Below are 23,413 nucleotides of genomic sequence, written 5' to 3'. Positions count from 1 at the left end.
GTATATATTATATATGCTTTCTTTCTTATTTGCTTTTTTTTTTATAGTGGTGGGGATCAAACCCAGAGCCTTGCTCAGACTGGGCAAGTGCTCTACAACTGAGCTGCATCTCTACGAATATAAGATAGATAGATAGATAGATAGATAGATAGAGATATATGCATCTATATTAGTCTGCTTTCCATTACTATAACAGAGTATCTGAGATAACTGACTTAAAAAGAGAAAAGGCTTATTTTGGCTCACAGTTTTTGTTCAGTTCATGGTTGACTAACCCCGTTGTTTTGGATTGTGGTGCAATCACGAAGGGATGGCATGGTGCAAGAAACCAGTTTGTCATAGCTGGGAAGACACACACACACACACACACACACACACACACACACAGAGAGAGAGAGAGAGAGAGAGAGAGAGAGAGAGAGAGAGAGAGAGAGAGAGAGAGAGAAAGTGCCCTAGTTACCTTCAACTATCAACTTGACACAACCTAAATTCACCTGAGATAGAGTCTCAATTGAGGGGTTCCCCCAGATGAGTTTAGCATGTGGTCGTGCCTGTGGAGTTTTGTCTTGATTGCTAATTGATGTGGCAGAATCCAACACATTATGCATGAGCATGCAAGCAAGGCACAGCATTCTTTCCTCATCTCTGCTATACTTCCATAACTGTGAGTGAGTTCCCTGGCTAGAGATGATGATAACCATTCGGCCTGCTTTTAGGCTCTTGCCTTGACTTCTCTCAACGATATACTGTGGCCTCGGAAGTATAAACTAAATAAATCCCTTCCTGCCCATTGCTTTTGGTCAGAAAGTTTCGATCATAGTAGCAGAGAGGAAACTAGAACACAGAGTTCCCATAATCTCCATCTAGAGCACTCCATTTGGTCCCACAGCTCAAAGGTTCCATAACTGCCTGATAGCACGTCAGGCCAGAGATAAAGCCTTTAACATTTGGGCCTTGGGGGAACATCCTAGATCTGATTTACAACACTGTAGCTATTTAATGATACTCTTGGAGGATGTGCAGTGGGGAAGGCTAGAAGAAAATAAGCTTATGTCAAATTGACAAACCATCCCCACAACGGGGGAAAAAGAGACAGAGAAAGGAAAAAGAAAATAGGACTAACTTACCAGTGATGGGAGTGAAGAGGCAGGGTTATAATTTTTAAAAAGTAGTTGAGAGAGCCTGGCAATGGTGGCACATGCCTTTTATCCGAGCCGTTGGGAGGCAGAGGTGGTGAATCTCAGCAAGTTGGAGCCAGCCTGGTCTACAAAGTGAATACCAGGACATCCAGGGATACACAGAGTAACCCTGTCTTGAAAAGCATTAAAAAAAAGTAGTCGAGAGAAAAATTGTGTACTGATTTTATAAAAGGAAACTCAGCATTTTTTTTTAAGTGAAACGAGTTAAGGATGTAGCTCATTGGTAGAGTGTTTTCCTGTCATGTGCAAAGTCTGGATTCCGTTTACAGTACACACACAAAAAAGGAAGAAAGAAAGAAAAGTAGGTTACAATAAGCATGAATTGTTTGTGGTGACATTGATGTGGCAGCAGAAGCATTTCTCCTAATAAAATATTTCCTGTCAGTCATCTGCTTGCAAAGCATGAAAAACACAAGGTGCTCTCGGGAAAAGAGGAACAAAGTTGTAATGTGTTACTGGGGAAGGCTCTCCACTCCAGGTCAGACTTTAACCTCTGTTAATTGGACTGAGGGTGCATGTAGCTCAGTGGTGGAACCTCTGCAAGTATATATAATGAAAACGTCATTGTCCACATGACTGGATCTGGCATCACCTAGGAAATACACCTCTGGGTTTATCTATGAGGATGCTTTCAGAGAGGATTGACTGAGAAGGGAAGACACACCCTGAATGTGGGTGGCACCATCCTATGAGCTGGGATTTTGGGATGCTGGCTAGTTTTATGTCAACTTGACACAACCAGAGTCATCAGAGAGGAGGGATCCTCAACTAAGAAAATGTCTCCCTAAGACTGGGCTGTAGGCAAGCCTGTAAGGCATTTTCCTAATTAGTGATTGATGGGGAAGGGCTCAGCCCACTGTGGGTGGGGCTACTTCTGGGCTGATGGTTCTGCATTCTGTAAGGAAGCAGGCTGAGCAAGCCATGGGGAGCAAGCCAGTAAGCAGCACCCTCCATGAGCTCTGCACCAGCTCCTGCCTCCAGGTTCCTGCTTGCTTGAGTTCCTGTCCTCACTGCTTTTGATAATGAATTGTTATATGGAACTGTGAGTGAAATAAACCCCTTCCTCCCCAAGTTGCTTCTGGTCATGGTGTTTCATCACTGCAATGGTAATCCTAACTAAGGCAGTGAATACAAAGGGGAAAAGGGAGGAAGACAGCTGAGCACCAGCATTCGTCTCTCTGCTTCCTGTCTGCAGCTCCAAAGTGAGCAGTAAGCAGCCTCACACTGCTGCTGCCATGCTGCCCCCACCATGGTGAACTACATCCCTTAAACTGCGAGCCAGACACTTTCCTTCCTTAGCTTGCAATGAGAAAAAAATAATAGAGTGTATTAGTTGTAATAACTGAGGAAACGGTATAGATTCTGGCTCAATTGAGTGTCTGCTGGATCAACTGCTGAGTGCAAAGGTTCTCTGGGTAATTCTCTACTTTTTAAAAAAAGATTTATTGCCGGGTGTTGGTGGCACACGCCTTTAATCCCAGCACTTGGGAGGCAGAGGCAGGCGGATCTCTGTGAGTTCCAGGCCAGCCTGGTCTCCAGAGCAAGTGCCAAGATAGGCTCCAAAGCTATACAGAGAAACTCTGTCTTGAAAAACAAAACAAAACAAAAAGGTAAAAAAGATTTATTTATTTATTTATTATGTATGCCGTGTTCTGCCTGCATGTATCCCTGTATACCAGAAAAGTGTACCAAATCTCATTATAGATGTTTGTGAGTCACCATATGGTTGCTGGGAATTGAACTCAGGACATCTGGAAGAGCAGCCAGTGCTCTTAGCCACTGAGCCATCTCTTCAGTCCCAATTCTCTACTTCTTACATGCAACATTAGAGCTTAGAGAGTTTGAAAGCCAAATAGGACATGTATGTCAGTGGCCCAGTGCTTATCTAGCATGTATGAAGCCGTGGGTTTGCTCTTCAGCACCAAACAACAGCCAAACAGGTAATGTATCCAAACTAACTCTCCTCAGCACTGTCTCCCTAACAATGGTTTTCTGCCTGTTGAGAAACCGCTCTATACACTGTCTTTGCTCTAGAAACAGTTCTACAGGACATGCACCCCTTAGATAAAACCTTAAGACACACCTCCACTTGGCCCTGGGAGTCTTAACTGAGAACCATACAGTCAGTGAAGGTACTGCAGTTCACAGCAGGAGGTGAGCACCTAAGGTTCTAAATGTCTCAGCCCCTCTGCAGGGACTCTGACCCAGATGTAAGAAAGCTCAGGAGACCAATATCTTAACGTTCCCTTCAAGAAGATGCAAACAGCTTTCTGGCCCCACAGTGTGGATGTACAGAGTTAGGCAGACTGGCAAATGCACTGGGGCTCCAATCACAGAACAGAATCATTTGGTTTCCATAGCAACAGTTCTTCCCTTCCACAGGGAAGGCTATCATGGATCCTGCCCACTCAGACTTTGCAGAATGAATCGATTTTTGTGATTCTAGGTTATTGTCTTTATCTGTCAAAGAGCAAATAGCCACTCCTTTGACAGCAGCTCTCCCTGTCCCCATCCCCGCACAACCGGAATGCTGCATTGCATCAAAGGTTCTTTACAAAGTCCACAGCCTTTCTCCATTTTGTTCCCTTTGCTAGCCCTGTGCATCACTTCAGGAAGTAGGTTTCACTGACGGGAAAACAGACAGATGGCAACTGCATCATCCCAAGCTTGCTGTGATGGAGCTGAGAAGCTGTCCCGGGGTGGGCTGACCCATGGGTTAGGATTAGAATGCCAAGCATAAGGCTGTCTGCCTACACAGTGTCACAGTCTCTGCCATTTTGCTATTACAGCTTTGTTTCTTCCACGAAGCCACCGCTTTCCTGGCGGTATCCTTTTAAATTGCACCTACGAGTACATTAGGTTACCAATGTGGAATGTTGTTGGGAAAGATGCGAGGTGCAGAGGGAAGGCTGTAAAAGGAACAATGGAGATTGCGTTTTCTGCACAATGACACCAGCGAGGCATTCTCCGATTTTAGGCTCTTGAATCCACTGCAGATGCCTCTGAAAATTAAAAAGCAGGGGAAAATTTGCCAGACAGAATGATTCCTGAATCATCTGCATTCAAGCCGGCTGGAAGACCTTTGAAATCTACACCCTCCTAGGACCCTAAACTCTGTCCCCAACACCATTCCTCTAATTCTACAGTTTCCACAAAGCAAAGGTACTCCCCCCTTCTGTTAGGGTAGAAAGTATCAAGCCATAGTATTGAAAAAAAAAAACCAAAATGTAGCATGATAAGCCAAGTGTATCACAATAAATCAGCTCAGGTCCTGTTGTTGTGAAAGACCCCCGAAGAGGTATTTTCGTAGAAGGAGACCCGCACCCAGGAATCAGCGAGTCCACAAAATATTACCCCACCTCCTCAGGACATAGGAGAAAGTGCTTTTCCCCTGTGAAATGAAGTCAAAACATCTATATCACCAAAACCTTAGTCAACTCTAACTGAACTGCTTACTAGGCAGTTGTGGAGTTGTAATTGAAACATAACTATTTATCAATGAATCATGGTTTGTCATTAGATTGGTGACCTCCCAAGAAGCAAGTGGAAATACTCGGTGTTATAGGGTAATACCTGGAATGACTCAGTGACAAGAGACTGACTGTACTCTGGAGAGTTCTTCAGAGAAACAGGCCTGAAGGATGTGTGTACAGCTTGGAAGACGTTATGGTTGGCTTATGTAATTATGGAGGCTTGGCAAGTTCAAAGTCAAGTTTGACAGGACAGGCTGGAGTTGCCTAAATTGAAGATCTAGCCCAGCAGTAATCTGAATTAGCTTTTAGTCTAAAAAGAAGTGAGTGTATTTTTGTTTGTTATTTTTGAGAAGGTCTCACTGCATGGCCTTGCTTTGCTTGGAAATCATTATGTAGACCAAGCTGGTCTTGAACTCAGAGATCTGCCTGCCTCTGCTGATTGGGTGGTAGATTAAAGGTGTGGAACACCACACCTAACAAAGTAGGTCTTTAAAAAATTAGATTATTATCATAAGTAAAATCTTGGCATAGCTAAATTAAGGTCATCAGGCATGCAAGCAAACACTTTGGTGTTAGCCTTTTATTCTGTCCAGACCTATCCCCTGACTGGATGAGGCCTACCAGCACTATGGAGGGCGATCTTTTATTCAAAGTCCACAGATTAAGTGTAATTCTCATCCTAAAAGGATTCGCATAGAAAGCCTAGGGTAGTGTTTGAGCAAGTATTTGAGTACCATGGCCTAAACATATAAAACAAACCTTCACACTGGCTGGCAAATAGTTACGTTCAGCAAGAGCTGATTGTGGTTAAACCCTGTCCCTATTTCTTGTGTCTCACTGTCCTTTATCCTGGATTCTTCTGGGTTTTGGTTTTGTTTGTTTCTGGTTTTGTGTTTTTGTTTTGTTTTTCCCCTTTCTTTTGTCTTTCTTTCTTTTTTGTTGTTGTTATTTTTATTGTTGTCGTTTTGTTGAGACAGGGTTTCTCTCTGTAATAGTCCTGGCTGTCCTGGAACTCACTATGTAGACCAGGCTGGCTTTAAATTCAGAGATCCGCCCACCTCTGCCTCCCCAGTGCTAGGATTAAAGGCGTGTGTCACTATGCCCAACTGTGTCTATATCTTTTGTTAACAACTTCTTTACTATGCTCATTAGTTTTTATCAACTTAACACAAATTAGAGCCACTTGGGAAAAGAGAATGTCAACTGAGGGATTGCCTCTATTGGATTAGTCTTGTGGCATATCTGTGGGGCATTTTCTTGATTAATGATTGATGAAAGAGGGTCCAGCCCTCTCTGGGTAAAGCTATATCCCCTTAGTAGTCCTGGATTGTATAAGAAAACAAGCTTAGAGATCCGTGGAGAACAGGTCTGTAGCAAATCTTCCATTGAGATCTGTTTCAGTTTCTGCCTTGAGTTCCTACCTTAACATCCTTCAGTGATAGACTGCAATTTGTAAGTTAAATAAACCCTTTCTCTCAAGTTGCTTCTGGTCGAGTGTTTCAGCACAGCAATAGAAAAGCAAACCAATACATTTCCCCACTTTTCAGGTACCTTTTGTCTCTGATCCTAGCCTTATTTCTCTCCTGGCTCCCTAAAAAAGCCTCTAGCCTGTAGAAAGTGAAGTTAGCCATTTCCACTTCAATGTACATTTAAAGCATTTGGATAGGTTTTTTTTTCCTTAAGATATATGTATTTATTTATTTGTTATATATACAGTGTTCTGCCTGCATGTATGTCTGCAGGCCAGAAGAGAACGCCAGATTTCTTTATGGTTGCTTGTGAGCCACCATATGGTTGCTGGGGATTGAACACAGGACCTCTGGAAGAGTAGTCAGTGTTCTTAACCACTGAACCAGCTCTTCAGCCCCTGAATAGTTTTCTTACCTATCTTCTCACTGTAAAAGGAAAACATATTAAGAGAATTTTAGAGATCAATGGAGAGCTTAGGGAAGTAAGGTTTTGATTTTGTGAGTGTGTGTGTGTGTGTGTGTGTGTGTGTGTGTGTGTGTGTGTGTGCGCGCGTGTGTTATACAAATCAAGGCAAAGGGGGCAAACACATTTTGCAGAGGACAGAACAGAGGCAACCTCCAGGGAACTGGAGAACTAGAGGATGGCCTTGCCAGAGTATCATCTCAACGGTAAAGGAGCCCTGGCTCTTTCCTCCTAAGGACAGTCACTGCAGTTGTTTTGGAACGAATCTGGTTGAATCGAGGTGCTCATACCAGAGCCAGCATGGGTCTGAGCATCCTTCCAAAGCCACATGAAGTGAGCAAGCTGCTACTAGGCAAAGTGAACCAGAGGAGGCAAAGGCATTTGCTACCATTCACTACCACTATAAGGGCTATTGAGAAGGTAATTTAGAATTAGCTTTTCTCTGTTTCTAGGATGACCTTGAATGTGAGCCAGAGCAAGGCACAGATGGGCTGCACAGACACACAGAGATCTGGAGCAAGGTCTCCAAGTCCTTCCCCTCTGGCTTAAAGAACAAGCTGTGTTCGCCCGGGACATCACGGGCAGATACTGCAGAGCTGGGTACGGGATCTGTTTTTAGTTTTTAACCACTCACAAGTAGGTTGGGCCTTCCAAGATGATAAGCATTTATCCTTGTTGGAGACATGGAAGAAATTTCCCCCTTGCAGTTCTTTTCCTGAGCAAAGCAAGACAAACAGGCCCATCGTAGAGATATGAACACCAGCTTGGGAAGTAATGTTAGATCTTTGGGCTGAGAGCCAGTGTCATCTGGATCTGGTAACTGGGCAAAATCACTGTGATTTATAGCTTTAAGTTCAAAGTAACAACAATAAAAAAGTAAGATGTCATCATTAAGTTTATCAATCTGTACTTCTCAGTTTACATTAGGGGGCTGGGGTTCAGAAAGGACAGCGGATGACAAGAAAGCGTCTGGGTCTTCATTTCCTCTGGGATATTTTTCTTTTCTTTTTTTGTTTCTAAACAGCGTTTTTTCCAAGTTAACATCAGAGTTCAACTGTTTTCCTCCCCCAGGCTGGCCTCAAACTTACAGAGATTTGCCCACCTTTGCTTCCCAGTGCTGGAATTAAAAGAGTCACCACTATGCCTGGCTTGATTTTATCAGTTAATTTTAAATTGCTAAACATGCTTGTTCAGTTAGAATCTCCAGCTCATTCCTGCATGGTTGGAGAAGCCCCATCCCTGTCTCTTCAAACTCAGTCCACTCAGAGAATCTCTGGAATAAAAGAAAAGCATCAAAAAACCCAGTTCCAAATTCTTGGTGGCTACAGCAGCTTCCTCCCCTGAAGTTGCCAGATGCCCAAGTCCCCACCTAAAATGCTCAGCTTTTGAGCACACTTGGGCACAAGCCCAGGTTGTGGTGGACATGTCATCATGCCTCACCTACGTCTTATAAAATCTCCCCGCTTTTGTTTGTGGGCAAGGCTTCTCCAGCCTTCATTTCTGGGATTGGAGAACTTGCCTGGGAGTTGCTTTGCTCAAATAAACCTGTTGTACTCTCTCAGTTTGGCTTGATCTCACTTACTTTGTCAGCAAAGAAACCTATTGTGAGACAGAAAATCTATTAATGCTGAGCTTTAGTTCTTTGCTTGTTTTCTTTCGTATTGGATAAAAACTCCTCCCCCTCCCCAATTAATTATAAGTGTCAGGTCCCAAAGAAGCCTGGGACAATTCTCACTCAGTATCTGTGGCTCCCCCGGCATCTCTCATTCCACTCCTTACCCTAAGCCGCTCCAACCCAGGGCTTCCCTTCTCCCAGATTCAAATTCCCATATAACTCAACCATTTTGGTTACACTCTCTCTTGGCTCTCATCTTTGGCCTCTTGGTTCTTCTCTTTCTTCTGGTCTCCTTTCCTCTTTCTTTTCTTCTTCCTTTCTTTCTCCTTACTTCTTTCTCCCCTCATAGCCCACCCTATTCTGCTGGCCACGTTCAGACTGGACTCTCCGAGATACCTCTGGCTATGTTCGGTCCCATGACTACAATAAAACCCTTCTCAACCACACTTTGGAGTGGTCATGTGCTCATATCTCATTTTCTTCAGCGAGACATTAAAGCTAAGCCCTGATATCTCTCATTGTCTCAGGCAAATGTGAAAAGAAACATCAACAGGGGATTTTATAAGCATCTGTTGTAGAATTCTTTCTGCAGCCTGAAAGTTAGACCTGAGATTCCAGTGAAGAAATTGTTAGGATAATGCAGCGTGGGTTGGGATGGCAGGTGGCAGGTCCCTGGTCCAGGGGCGGATGATGGGAGAGGGGAGCTGATGGGAAACAGAGACCTGTAGACTTGACTCATATTGAAAGTTTTATTGAGGGGGGAGGTAAGAAAATAAGGTAAAGAGACAGAAACTGAGAGAGGACAGAAGAGGGAGACTGGAAAAGTCCTGTCTACTCCAGGGGAACAGCAAGAAAGAGAGATCGTGAGTGGGCAAGGGTCTTTCTTTTACTTACTTATTTTTGAAAGATTTATTGTGCATACACTTCTCTGTCTGCATGTGTCCCTGCGGGCCAGAAAAGGGCACCAGATCTCATTACACATGGTTGTGAGCCACCATGTGGTTACTGGGAATTGAACTCAGGACCTCTGCAAGAGCAGCCAGTGCTCTAAACCTCTGAGCCATCTCTCCAGCCCCGGGTCTTTCTTTTAAAGGGGTCCTTTGCACCTGTGTGCAGACTAGTAGTTATGGAACCCTGGGCTGACCAGGGTACAGCCTGAGTGCATTCTCCCAGGTGACAGGGGCAGGCCAGCATAATGCCTGAATCCTTACAGAAATCGTGAGAAGGAAGGCAACATGTTAAATGGAGGTTAAAAGACTGAACTCGGGTCTGGGGAGAAGGCTGAGTGCTAAGTACCATGCTTTCTCAGCAGGTGGGGAGCTCAGTTAGGACACCTGGCATCCATGAGCATGGCAGCAGGTATTTGTAACTTCAGTGCTGAGGAGGTAGAGGCAGGAGGATTCCCTGGGAATTGCAGGGTATCCAAGCAATTATCTTGAAAATAAGGTGGACAGGGATTGAAGAAGACATCTTGCTGTCTTCTGGCCTAAACACATACAGGCACACTCATAAACCTTCATACACAGACTGAACCAGAGTACCCTAAAAATCTAACAACACTGGAAAACATTACTAAAGATATAAATTGTGCTTGTAACTGAAAATACTGACCCATAAAGCTAACAAAGAGTTATGATTCACTTTCAAAACAAGTGCTCCTGCAGAAGAAAAGCCTGGGTTGGAACAGAATCCGAATTGGGAACCAGCTTCTCGCTATTGCCCTTCCTTGGGGGAAAGGCCAGGGACCACGCAGGGTTTTCTCGGCGCGTTCCCGTTTAAGAGGTCTGGAAGCGGAAAGCTAAAAGGCCTTTAAAGGCCACGTGGCCAACTGCCATGGCTTCTGTGGAACCAGGGAAGCAGCGAGGGTACCAGCTTGTCTTCAGCCAAAATGGCGCTGCTCGGCCTGCCCGCGCGCGCGCGCGCACGGCCTGGGGAAGGGCGTCGGGACGAAGGCTTGCGCGCGGCTGCAGGCGGGCGCGCGCGCGGCGGGGGCGGGCTCAGCCGAGTGCGGAGCTGCAGCCTCGGAACCGGACGTGTCCGCGAAGATGGCGGGCCGGGTGAGTGGCGGCCGGGCAGCCCCAGATCGCGGCGGGATCGCGGAGTTCGCGACCGCTGCGAGGTCCACGCGGGCTCCGGGGAGGGAACGCGAGGCTGAGCACCGGGGAACACTGAAAGAAGGGAGGTCAGAGCAGGGCTGGAGGCGAGACAGGGCAGCTGCGGCAGGGGATTAGCTCTGCTCAGGAACGCTGTCCTCCCCGAGGTTGGCTCCTCGTCCCCCGGGTCTCCCGCGTCTCTCTGGCCCGTCCCCCGGGGCTCGTTTCCCTCGTCCTCCAGGCACCCTGAGGGTGGTGGCCACTCGAGCCCCCTCTGACGAGCGCCGAGTGTCCTCCGAGGGTTTCTGAGGTGGCACTGCTGGATAACCGCGGGGTGTAGTCTGCTGCAGTCGGGGCGAGGCTGTGGGGACCCGTTTCTCCTTCTTCCCAAATGAATGATGCCCCAAATGAATGATGTTATGAAAAGAGGAGGGGCCTGCAGATGACTTTTAGGGCTAATCACAGACCATCCTCTGGGGAGAAACCTGCCAACTCTCGAGTGAGGCTGCAATGTCTTTAGCCAGGAGTGCAGAAGGATTTTGGGGTGTCACGTTCTGTTTTTCTGAGTGACAGTCCCAGGCAGTGCTGTAGTTTCAGGGATTTACATTTTACTTCCTCCTTAAGCTTGTAGGATCGCGGGGTTGGCGAGGAGAGATGGGGCCAGGTCACTGCTGTTATTGCGGTATGCATTAGAGCTAAGAGCGCTGGTGGATGGATCCGGCCCAGAGATTACACTGGTGGAAAACCTGGGGACATTAACTGCGTCATTACAGACTAACGACGTGCTTGGCCGATTCACGTACACCTGAATATTTGAATAAGTTTGCATACATGCATGTACATATGCAAATGCCCTGTCTAAAGAGAATTGTAGCTCATGAGATTCTAGAGTCCCAAAGAGACCTTAGAGGTCATCCGTCTAGTTCTATCTCTTTCTACTCCTTTTCCCGCCCCACCCCCCTTTATCTCAGGCTGACCTTTCCAAATGTACCTTAGGGTCTACTTTTGCCTCCTAAGGAGCCCCTCTCCTGAATCATCACTTGTTTTGAAACATGCTGGAGCTTCTCTTATCTTAAACAAACCCTCCTCCCTCTGCCCCCACACACGTCACCTTTACTGTTTTATTTTACAGCGATGAATCCCGATTATTTTTTCTGCTTATTTTCTCCCATTTATTTACCACCTGCTCCCACCTTGGCCCACCACAGTCTGACTGAAACGAGTCCCTAAAATTAATACACATTTTTCAATCCTTGTCATACTTGATATCTCAGCAGCGCCTGACAGCCCTCTTCTCCCTCCCTTCTTCCCTCCCTCCCTCCTCCCTCGGGGACAGGGTTTTTCTCTGTGTAACAACAACTCTAGCTGTTCTGGAACTCGATCTGTAGACCAGGCTGGCCTTGAACTCACAGCCATCTGCCTGCCTCTGCCTCCCTAGTGCTGGGATTAAAGGCATGCGCCACTGCCGCCTGGCCTAACCTTTGCCTCCTTTGCCTCTGTGATGCCTTGCTACTGTTCTGACTCATCTCTCTTGCAGATTCATCTTTCTCCATCCTGTCATTCAATTCCCGTGTTCTGTCTTATCCCCAGTAATCCCTTCTGAGCCAAAGCTACCACTGTGTGTATGCCTGGGGTTCTCAAGATTTCACCCATCCTCCACACAACTGCCCTCTAAATTCCAAATTGATGTGTGAAACTGCTTATTTAAATTCAAGAGCAAGACTGGGCACATACCTTTGGACCCCACAGAAGCAGAGGCAGAAACAGGAAGATCTCTGACAGTTTGAGGCCAGCCTGGTCCACATAGTGATTTCTAGGACAACCAGGGCTACATAGACAGACACTGTCTCAAAAAACCTAAATAAATAAATTCAAGACCACTTGAATTCTTGTTCAAAAAGCCAGGATCTACCTACTTGGTACTTTTCTGTTTTTCTTGCATTGAATGACACCATCACTCATTCAGTGGAAACCTGACAGGTATGGTGTGTGTGTGTATGTGTGCGTGCGTGCGTGCGTGCGTGCGTGCGTGCGTGCGTGCGTGCGTGCGTGTGTGTGTGTGTGTGTGTGTGTATGCATATGTGTGTGCGTGTGTGTGTGCATGTGTGCACACACACATGCATACTCATATGTGGCCATCAAAGGACAACATTGGGCTAGGCTTTGCCATCCACCCTCTTTGAGAAGGGTTTCTTTTCTGTTCACCTCTGCTCATGCCAGGCTAGTTGGCCTTCCAGCTCCTGGAGAATCTGTCTACCTAGGATTGTAGACATGAGCCATCTTACCTGGCTTTACAGTGGTTCTGGGGATTTGAACTAAGATCCTCACACTTGCAGGACAAGTGCTTTATTCACCCAGCTGTCTCCCCAACCCTGTTCTCTATACCTCTTGCCATGTCCCCTCCTCTGCTCTCTGTACAATTCATCATTGTCTTCCTACCCACACACTAAGGATAATAGAAGTAATTTTTAAAGTCATTTAGTTTGGGCCCAGAAAAGGTAGGCTTGGGAGTATTGTTGCTTTAAACCATCCTCAATACTAAAATCCTCCACTGCTGTCGTGGCAGCTTTTCCCTGATCAGTTTGCCATCTGCACTTTCATCTCCACCCTCTTTTCTTTCTCTGGTCTGGATAACTGCAGGAAGTTTGCAAGTTGTCTCCTTTTGGCATTCTGCCCCACTTCCATTCTCCTGTGCCCCTTACTGCTTAAACCCCTCCTCAGCAACATCCCATTCCTTTTGGGAGAAGATCAAATACTTAACCTTGAGGCTCTTTGTGGTTTGGCTACTGTTTCCCTCCACTCACTTTTACTGTCTGTGCTCAGCTTATATAAGCCTTTCAGTTCCTTGAAGCTATAGTAGTTTCTCTTACCACAAGGTCTTTGCTGGGCCCTTTCTTTTCTTTGTAATGTTCTGCCCCCAAACATTTACCTCCTACTCAGAGAACACTTGTGATCTCTAGCTGTAAATCAGGATACTTTGTTATTTAGGCTTGAAAACCTGTGTTCCTATCTTAGAGATTTATCTGTTTCTCATTGTAACTGTGTTAATGTGCTGTATCCGGTGTGTTGGCACATGTCTGTAATTCTGGTACTTGGTACTTGGGAGACAGAGGCAGGAGGATCACAGTATGTTTGAGGCCAGCCTGGTGTACATACTGAGCTATAGAATGTTGTGGAATGTTACTTTAACTATGTAAAGATGTGTTATATTTGTTTATGCTGCATTTGTTTAGCTATATAAAATGTGTTACATTTATGCTGCATTTCTTTAAGGATGTAAAGATGTGTTGCTTTGTCTGCCTAAGGCACCTGGTTAGTTTAATAAAACAATGAATGGCCAATAGGCAGTCAGTAGAGGGATAGGTGAAGCTGGCAGGCAGAAAGAATAAGTAGTAGGAGAAATCTAGGCTCGAGAAGTGGAGAAAATGAGGGAGAAAAAGAGGGACCTGGGGTCAGGCAGCCGCCAGCCAGCCAGAAACTTGAGTAAGACGTACAGAATGAAAGAAAGATAAAAAGCCCTGAGGCAAAATGTAGATGAAGAGAAACAGGTTAAATTAAGTTATAAGAGCTAACAAGAAACAAGCCTAAACTAAGGCCAAACATTCATAATGTTGTGATTTGAGGACCGGTGGTCCAAGAAATCCTGCTACAATAGAATAAGACCCTGACTCAGAAATAAAGTATTAATGTTATTATTTGCCTCCACTTCAAGAAAGCGGAGGCCATGTTAGATATTAATTCATTACTATCTCTGTTTTATACACTTGCTTTTGTGCATCAGTTTAGTAGAGATTTAAAAAGAATCATCAAGTGCAGTAAGTTTTAGAAAATAAAGTTTAATTCCTTAAAGTACTATTTGATACATGAATTTATTTTTTTCAAGTATTTAAGATGTAAAGGTGAAAGTATGTTGTTGTTTTCACATCTGTTTATTTATGAGTGCACATGTGTAGAGCTCAAAGGACAACTTGTGGGAGTCAGTTCTCTCCTGCCACCACATGGACCCAACTTAAATTCAGGTTGTGAGGCTTGGTAGCAAATGCCTTTACTTGTTGAAGCATCTGACCTATCTAGAGGTGTATTATTTTACTATAGAAAAACTCCTTAATTGACAGATGAGTAACCACTTGGTAATACCTGCATTTGCAAACAAACACTTGCTATAATGCTGGTTGTTTTTTCTTTCTTTGTTTTTAAGACAGGGTCTCCCTATGTAGGCCAGGCTGTCCTTGAATTCACTTTGTAGAATGGGCTGACCTACTTACAGAGATTTGCCTGCCTCTGCCTCTGCATCTGAATGCTGGCACTAAATGCAGTTTGTAAACCCCTATACTCTGTGTTGCTGACATTAAACTTAATATAAGAAATGCAACATGATCTCATCAATGTAATTTCCATTTTGTCTTTTTTTTTTTTTTTTTTTTTTGGTTTTTTGAGACAGGGTTTCTCTGTGTAGCTTTGGAGCCTATCCTGGCACTCGCTCTGGAGACCAGGCTGGCCTCGAACTCACAGAGATCCACCTGCCTCTGCCTCCTGAGTGCTGGGATTAAAGGCGTGCACCACCAATGCCCGGCTTCCATTTTGTCTTGAATACCACGGTGAGGTTAAGCATTTTTCCTGTTGGTCACTGGAGAGTTCCTCCACGCGTTATCATTTGTAACAAGCTGAAGATCAGAGAAGCAAAGCAGTTGGCCACTAAGTCTTTCCTCTACCTGAGGCCGAAAGGGCTGTCCTGTCCTCGTTGTGGCTGGAGAATAAATCTCTGAGACTGACTGCCGAATGCCCCACTCCTATCTTCTGTACCTCTCTAGAGCTGGGATTAATGGTGTGGGATCCCAAGGGCTGAGATCTCCTTTGTTTGAGCTGTTTCATTTTTAGACTGGATCAGTTTTATGTAGCTCAGTGTGGCCTTGAACTAACAGATCCATCTGTCTGTCTCCTGATCCTGGGATTAAAGACGTCTACCACCACTGCCCAGCTTCTATAGCTCACTAGTGTGGCTGGTAGAATTAAAGGTGTGTATCACCACTGCCTGGCTCTATGGCTGTGGCTAGCGTTGCATTTGTGGCTTTATTAAATCATAAATAATATATGACCATTGTACAGCTTTTGTCCATTTTTTAGTTGGGACATTCATATTTTCTTATTTATATAGTTTATGTAGTTTCTCCTTTTGAGGAGCAAAGGATTTGCTTTAGATTCAATTTATTAGTTGTAGATAGCTTCTAGATGCAAATAGCTTATAGATGATCATTTTTTCATGTTGTTTACAAAGTCTTAGATTTAAATGTTATTGTATGTTTGTCATTTTTTGGCCCATATGGTTTGTACTTTTGTGTGATCTTCAAGAAAGCTTACCCTACTTAGAAATCATAAAGATCTTATTTTAAAGTTTTATTTGTTTTGCCTATTTTGATGATTAATTCATCTGGAACTTACTTTTGTGTCTGGTGTGAATTATGAAGTTAATTTTATCCTCCCATATTCAAGAATAGTTGTCCCAATGTTTATTGAGTCCATCCTCTATCCCCTCTGATTTGGCATGTTCTCTCTGTGTGGGTCTGAGTCCACACTTTATTACTTCATTATTACTCCTTGCTGTCTCATGGAGTGTCTCGTCCTCATTTAAAAAAATTTTAAATTCCATTTATCTGCTTGTTTATTTTTGTGTGCTTGTGTGTGGTTGGACATGTGTCAATGCGTGTATATGTGGGGGTCAAAGGGCAACTTGAAGGAGTCCATCCTTTCGTTCCACTGTGTGAGTCTTGGGATCAAACTCTGCCTTTTTCCCATGGAGCCATCTTGCCTGGCCAGCCCTTCTGCATTTTTCCACATTTTACTTTTTCAGCCCTTTCCATGTGAATTTTAGGGGTAATTCATCCCCTGCTTCTTCAGAAGAAAGTGTACACTCTGTATCTATTAATTTTTTAAAAGATTTTTTATTATTTATTTATTATGCATACAACATTCTGCTTCCATGTATATCTGCACACCAGAAGAGGGCACCAGATCTCATAACGGATGGTTGTGAGCCACCATGTGGTTGCTGGGAATTGAACTCAGAACCTCTGGAAGAGCAGTCAGTGCTCTTAACCTCTGAGCCTTCTCTCCAGCCCCTGTATCTATTAATTTTGACCTACATTTTCCTCCCGTGTTTTACAAAGATAGATACAAAGACTTTAATAAAATTCAGCTAAATAATGTTTAAAACCAATTTTCTCTTCTTTTTGTTTATTTGGCTTTTGGTTTTAAGGCAAAAGTTATAATAGTTTACCACCACTTGAAGCTGTACATTTGAACCAAATGACGTAGCACCAGCTCTTTATGAATCACGTAGGCTATTTCTGCCTTACTCAGAATGAGGTGCTAAGGGTCAGTGGATTTACACTAGTAGAATAGAGGAGGAAATAGGAAACCATTCAGGTAAGAAATAATAGTGAGTTTTGAAATCACTAGACCAATAGAATGTTTTACAGATTTAGTGATGGGATTTACTTTTGTTGCAAAGAGGTTTTGGTATTAAGAGCTTATAAACATACAAGTTCATATGTGACTTGACAAGCTAGGCTAATACTATCACCAAATTCTGGGTCTTTTAAAGACTGTCTTTGTTGGGGATTTCTTCCTTTCTTTATTCTTAATTAGTCTTAGTTACTAGGACTTGTTCTCCTAAGGAATGATACTGATAACATTTTGTGAGATAACAGATTTAATTCCCCTTGTTTAGAAAGAGCCTGGAATGGATGTATGGCACTCAGTAAGTGATTGCTCAACAAACCAGCACCGGTGAAGTGTGGTTCAGTCTTAATGGTATCTTCTCTACTGAGCTGGCCAATAATCCTAAGTAATACTTTTGTTTCTTGAGTTCCAAATCATTAATAACATAGAACTAAATGTAAACAACTGCTTGACTCCTATAGTTCTTTTTCTCTACCTGTAGATAAATTGAGTCTTGTTTTTAGCCTTCCAATCAATTTACAATGAATTAAACGACAGTATAAGCTTAATTTGTGTTTGATAAATTAAATGATACAGTATACTGAGTATTACTGAAGCCTTTGTATACACACTGAAGTCTCTGTATTGCTTGTGTTCTTCTGTAAAAAGAATAAAAGGAACTGGTCTATGTTATAGATGTATACACATATATTTGAATATATTCAAATAGTTATTTGAAAATCATTTTCCATACATTATATTCTGATCATGGTTTTCTCTCCTCCTGTTCCTCCCAGATCCTTTCCACTGACCCAACTCCATAACCTTCCTTTCTCTTTTTCTTTAGAAAACAAACAGGCAAACAAAAGAAACAAACCAGAATTAAGAAAAAAGAAAACATATGTACACACACACACACACACACACACACTCAAAACTCATAAGAACACAAAATCAGAAGCCATAATATAGAAGCTTTTAGGCCAGTAAGATAAAAGATTTCCAAACAAAGCCATAGGAGACAAAAATTCTGCAAAATACCATTGTGTTCATTTCATGTTGGCCATCTACTGTCCTATAGGGTCTACCCATAAGTATGGCTAATATACCCATGAGGCACAATTGGAATAAAGTAAGTTTTCCTTTACAAGTGGATGTCAGTTAGAGATAGTGTCTTGGTTAGGGATGGGAGCCTGTGTCCACTCCCCTCTCTCAGTACTGGGAACCCTATATGGCTTGAACCTGTGCAGGCCCTGTGCAGGCTGCCATAGTACCTGTTTGTATGTGTGTCAGGTTTTTTTTAATTCATTATTTTATGTGTATATGTCTTGTATTCGTGTTTTTCTGTGTATGAATGTGTGCTTGAGGAGTTCAGAAGAAGGGATCAGATCCACTAGAACTGGAGTTATAGACAGTTGTGTACTGACTGCCAGGTGGGTGTTGAGAATTCAACTCAGACCCTCTGGAAGAGTGGCCAATGCTCTTAGCCAACTGAGCCATCTCTCTAGCCCCTTAGCATTACATTTTCAAATGAAATCTATGTATTCCTGGTACAAGGATTGTCACAGTGTTTCTGCAGACCAGCAGACCAGTGGATAGCATCACTTGAGAGCTTGTGGAAAGAGCTTCTCAGGCTTGTTCCACTCTGCAGATGTGCTGAGTCTGGAACTCCACAGTCTCCTTTAACAACTCTCGGTTGATTGTGGTGCACAGTGGGCTGAGAACTGTTGCCTTTATATCTTACTTCTCCAATGTGGTTCTTTGTGGATTGTTGAAGGTTTTCTTTTCTTTTTCTTTTTCTTTTTTTAAAAACATATATGTAACCTTAATGTTCATAAACTTCAAGATTGTCCTTTCTTCTCTTTAAGACCTCTGCCTGCACCCAATTTTTCAAATATCTGAGAAGTTGTAGTTATTTCTTACAGAATTAGGTCCTCTCATCAATCTTCCCACATAAAACTTTTAAAATATTAGATAAAATACATTTTTTAAAAAAAACTGAGTTCAGAGCTTGAGAAATGGCTTAGAGGTGAAGACCACTTTTGCTGCTCTTTCAGTGGACCCAAGTTTGGTTGCCAGCACCCGTATTGGGTGTATCACGAGCACCAGTTTCTCAATTCCAGGGAGCTGATGTCCTCTTCTGGCCTCTGCAGGCTCCTATATGTGTGTGATGAACACACACACATACACATAAGTAACAATAAAAAAAATAAGTCTTAGAAATAATTGAATTCAGGGTGGTAGCCAGTCAGAGCTTAAAGAATAATCAGGCCAAAACCTGTGTACAAGTGGGAAATATCAGACAAGAGCTTTTGCCTTGAGGGAATTATTTCACCTTTGCCTCCATAGCTCAGAGAACAGGAAATAAACACTGGCAGTTTTGGTAGCATCCCCCCAGTAAAGATGGTTTCTCCAGGGGATGCATCTCATAATAAATATCAGCTAGGAGTAAACTTGTTCCACCCAGGGATCTGAAAGGAAAATTTTCTGTTTCACTTTGGTGCCGGGTAAGGTCACAAAATCAAATAGCAACAACAACAACAACAACAAGTCTTCTTTAATGTTTTTATCCACTGGATCACCTTGAAGTTTGGAATTCTGATTTCACACTCCCTGGTTGGTATGAAACTCTTAAGCCAATAATTAGGTGTAAAGAGATATAATATTGGCAGCGCCCCTACGAGCCTTGGATGCCCCAGTAGCATCGAGCATAAAGCTTCTTGGAAGAAGTCATCTTCCGAGAACCCCAGGATGCAGGAAAGTCCTAAAAATGAAGTTTTGGAAAAATATAAACACAAATGACACAAGCAAGACTCAGCAAATGAAAGTCAGCAGAAGCAATAAAGAATGGGTTAGAGAGCTGTTGGGTAAAGGTGATGGCCGCCAAGCCTGATGACCTGAGTTCAATCCCTGGAATTGAACGAGAGTACGAAATGATAAATGTGAAGAGATTTGGAAAATAAATTTGCCTTTTGGTTTTTAGAGGCACAATTACTCTGTGTAGGCCTGGTTGTCCTGGAACTCACTGTGTAGACCAGGCTGGCCTTGAACTCAGAGATCCACCTGCCTCTGCCTCCTGAGTGCTGGGACTATAGGTGTGTGCTACCACCACTCAGCTTGATTTTTTTTTCATACCTATATTCTGATCACGCTTCCACCCTCCCCAAACTCCTCCCAGATCCTTCCCACCTCCCCACCCACCCAACTCTACACTCTCTTTAAAACAAACAAGCCCAAGAAACATACCAAACAAACTAAAACAAAACCCTACAGAAACACAAAAACAGAAACCAAAATATACAAGCAAAAGACCAATAAGGAAAAAAAAAAAAAAGCCTAAACATAGCAAAATTAGACAAAAATCTGTGAAAACACAATTGAGTTCATTTTATATTGGCTAACCACTTCTGGACTGAAAATAAAAATTTGAAAAAAGAATTATTCCGAATTCAGTTCCAGGGCAGTGGGAAGGGATGGAAAGCATTTAGGAGAACACAAAAGGAGGTCTGGGCCAGCCAGGCTCTCGGTGGGGAAGAGCGAGGCAAAGGTTGTATTTGAAGAGAGAATGCAGGAGACCTGACCTGTCTGCAAATTCAGAAAGTCTGAAGTAGCGGGATGTGCAGGCTCTTCTCCTCCACTTGGGGGTGGAAGGGTTGCTGTGAGGTGAGGCCAGGCTGGGCTACATAGCAAGTCCCCGTTTCAAAATAAGAACAAGGGCAGTAATAGTAGTTAAAATAAATCAGTGATGTCATGTGGAAATTTTAACCACTAGAACTAAATATATGATGGGGTTGGGGTAGGTGTAGACTCTTACGTGTTTTATGATTTTTGTTTTATTCAGTAAGGTGTTAGAGCTACTTGAATGGCTTTTGGCTTAATGTGTATATTTCCAGGGTAACTACTGAAATAATAAAATATGAATAACAATGGGAAATTGAATTTTAAAAATTTAAGAAAGTGGGGGCTGGAGAGATGACTCAGAGGTTAAGAGCACTGACTGCTCTTCCAGAGGTCCTGAGTTCAATTCCCAGCAACCACATGGTGGCTCACAACCATCCATTATGAGATCAACGCCCAGTTTAAGAAAGATGTAGAACTTTCCCCCTTTTCTTTTTTCCTTTTTTTTTTGTATGCTAGGTAAACACTCTAGCATTGAGCTGTATTACCAGCTTGCCCAAAAGATCCTTTCTAAGGAACAGACGTAGGCTAGTAATTCCTGTCTACTGATGAAAATCAGTAGACCTGATGAAAGTCAGCCATTTGGACATAAGTATTTAAAAGTAATTTCTAAATTCTAAAATATGTAAATGATCCCATTATGTTATGCTTATATTTGTTACAAAGCTGTGTTAAGTGAGAAATCTCTCAGTCTTACAAATACATTGTGAGTGTGTGTGTGTGTGTGTGTGTGTGTGTGTGTGTGTGTGTGTACGTATGTAATTACAGGGCTTCAGATCAACACAGCAATTAAGGTAACTATCATGAGGCCTGTGACTGTATTTTGCTGCTTTGAAGACACAGTTCTCATTAGACCTCAGACTTCTCAATGTCTTAGGTGCATCACTATATTTTCATTTGTTTAAAAAAAAAAACTAGGGTCAATTTGTTTTGATTTCTTTAACAATATTTGGAGTAAATTTTTTTTCCGAATAAGAACATTATGTTGTGGAATACAACCCTAAAATGAACTGGCATTTTGCAGTTTTGAAAACACCTTCACAGATCTTTTCTTGTTGGATTCTCAGAGCAACCTTATGAGTTGTCACTGTGAAGATTTGGTTCACAAAACAAAACTCAGCCAACTAAGCCCCACGGCTGTACATCATGGTGAAGCTTAAAAGCTTCCTCTAGAGATCAGGACTGAGACTAGGATGTCTCCTTTGGCCACTTCTGTTCACACCATTGCAAGTTTTAGGTAGGATCAATGTGCAAGGAAAGAGAGAGAGAGAGAGAGAGAGAGAGAGAGAGAGAGAGAGAGAGAGAGAGAGAAAAGAAAGAAAGAAAGAAAGAAAGAAAGAAAGAAAGAAAGAAAGAAAGGGCACTGTAGGGGAAATTTTAGCCACGCCCTCTTGGAGGCTGGCATCAGTGACACAGACCATGCACATCTGGGCGTGGTCAGAGTGAGTAGCAAGACCTTAAATATGAGGGTCGCCCGTAGGGGGCTCTCTCTTCTCCCTGACCTGCCTGGTGGTGTGAGACTGACTTCATCGAGTGAGTACTTTCCCAATAAAACATCTGCTCATCAAACTTGCTCTGACTCCATAGCAATCCTCATTTATTGTGTCTCACTTTAGGGTATCTGTTACCACCAATTTGTGGATGGCATGGTATTGCTGGTTTTCCTTTGATGGTGTTGTTTTGGGTTGTACTGGGGATTGAATGCAGAGACTCAGTGCATGCTGGGTAAGTGCTCTACCATCAGGCTACATGTCCAGCCCCAGGTGACACTCCTAAAGAATTTGTCTATCAAAATAAATAAATAAATAAATAAATAAATAAATAAATAAATAAGAGCTAGTAACTAGGTTCAGCAGAGCTGTACCATAGAAGAGCGGTATCCAGAAATCAGCTACATTTCTATACGATGGCAATGGTCAATCTAAAAGTGAAAATAAGGAAATAGTTCCCTGAACTAGCATCAGAAAGAATAAACTTAAGAAAGGTTCAAAGACCTAACCATGATTCTTCCAAGGAAGATTAGATTTTAAAAATGCATGGATTAAGCAATGTTTTTTAAAGGTGTGGATACAAAAACATAAGCAATTGGGAAAAATAGGATTTTATCAAAATTGAAATTTTCATGTGTCAAAGGAGATGATTAAGAAAATGAAGACAGGGCTAGAGAGATGGCTCAGTGGTTAAGAGCATCAGCTGTTCTTCCAGAGGTTCTGAGTTCAATTCCCAGCACCCACTTGGAGGCTCACAACCATCTATAATGGGATCTGATGCCCTCTTCTATGATGCAGGTGTACAGGAATACAGAGTACTCATATACATAAATAAATAAATCTTTTTAAAAAAAAAAGTGAAGACAACTTCCAGAACAGGTGAAAGCATTTGTAAATGAAATATCTGGTGCGCATTTATCAGAACATTCAAGACATACGTTCCTATGTAAACTTGGGTGTAGAGCCAGGCATGGAGGTGCACACTGTAATCTTGCCACTCCAAAACTGAGGCAGGAGAATCACAAGTTAGAGACCACAGCTGGCTGTGTAGCAAGGCCCCATCTCAACAAACAAACAAAACCCCCAAATCGAACATAATGCTTGTGCCCGGATGCTCATAGCAGCATTATTCTTAAAGCCCCTAGATGGAAACAATCTGAACGTTCATCGAAGATGAAATGATAAACAAAATGTGATCTGTCCCTGCAGTGGGATATGGCCCAGTTCTAGAAAATAGTGGCATGTAGTGACGTGCTTCAACCTGATTGGACCTTGAAAACATTACAAGTGCAATAGGCAGACACAAAGCACAAACACCATGATTGCATTTTCACAGAGGGCTTCTTTTACTCAGCATTACATTTTTGAAGTCACTGTGTATATACCTGTCAGAACATGGTCCAAGACTCCATTCTTGGAGTCCTGTGAGGTGAATTCTGAGTGCTTGTGAGAAAACTTCAAGAAAACTAGGGTCCTGTGACCTCAGTTTCTTCAA

General features: G+C 43.0%; 1 protein-coding gene across 2 annotated transcripts in view; it reads left to right on the top strand.

Moving 5' to 3' along the window:
* The first annotated feature begins 10,187 nt into the window (after positions 1-10,187).
* Nsf (N-ethylmaleimide sensitive factor, vesicle fusing ATPase) overlaps positions 10,188-23,413 on the top strand; it is a 135,642-nt gene continuing 122,416 nt past the window's right edge. For both annotated transcript variants that reach the window (XM_027427915.1, XM_027427916.1), the window contains exon 1: positions 10,188-10,276. In XM_027427915.1, the coding sequence (XP_027283716.1) occupies positions 10,265-10,276 (12 nt within the window). In that variant the 5' untranslated portion in view covers positions 10,188-10,264. The remainder of the gene's footprint in view (positions 10,277-23,413) is intronic.

This window comes from Cricetulus griseus, chromosome 7 (assembly GCF_003668045.3).
Source record: "Cricetulus griseus strain 17A/GY chromosome 7, alternate assembly CriGri-PICRH-1.0, whole genome shotgun sequence".
Taxonomy (NCBI): Eukaryota; Metazoa; Chordata; class Mammalia; order Rodentia; family Cricetidae; genus Cricetulus; species Cricetulus griseus.
The sequence above is the reverse complement of the archived record's forward strand: the minus strand, read 5'-3'. Positions and strand labels throughout refer to the sequence as shown.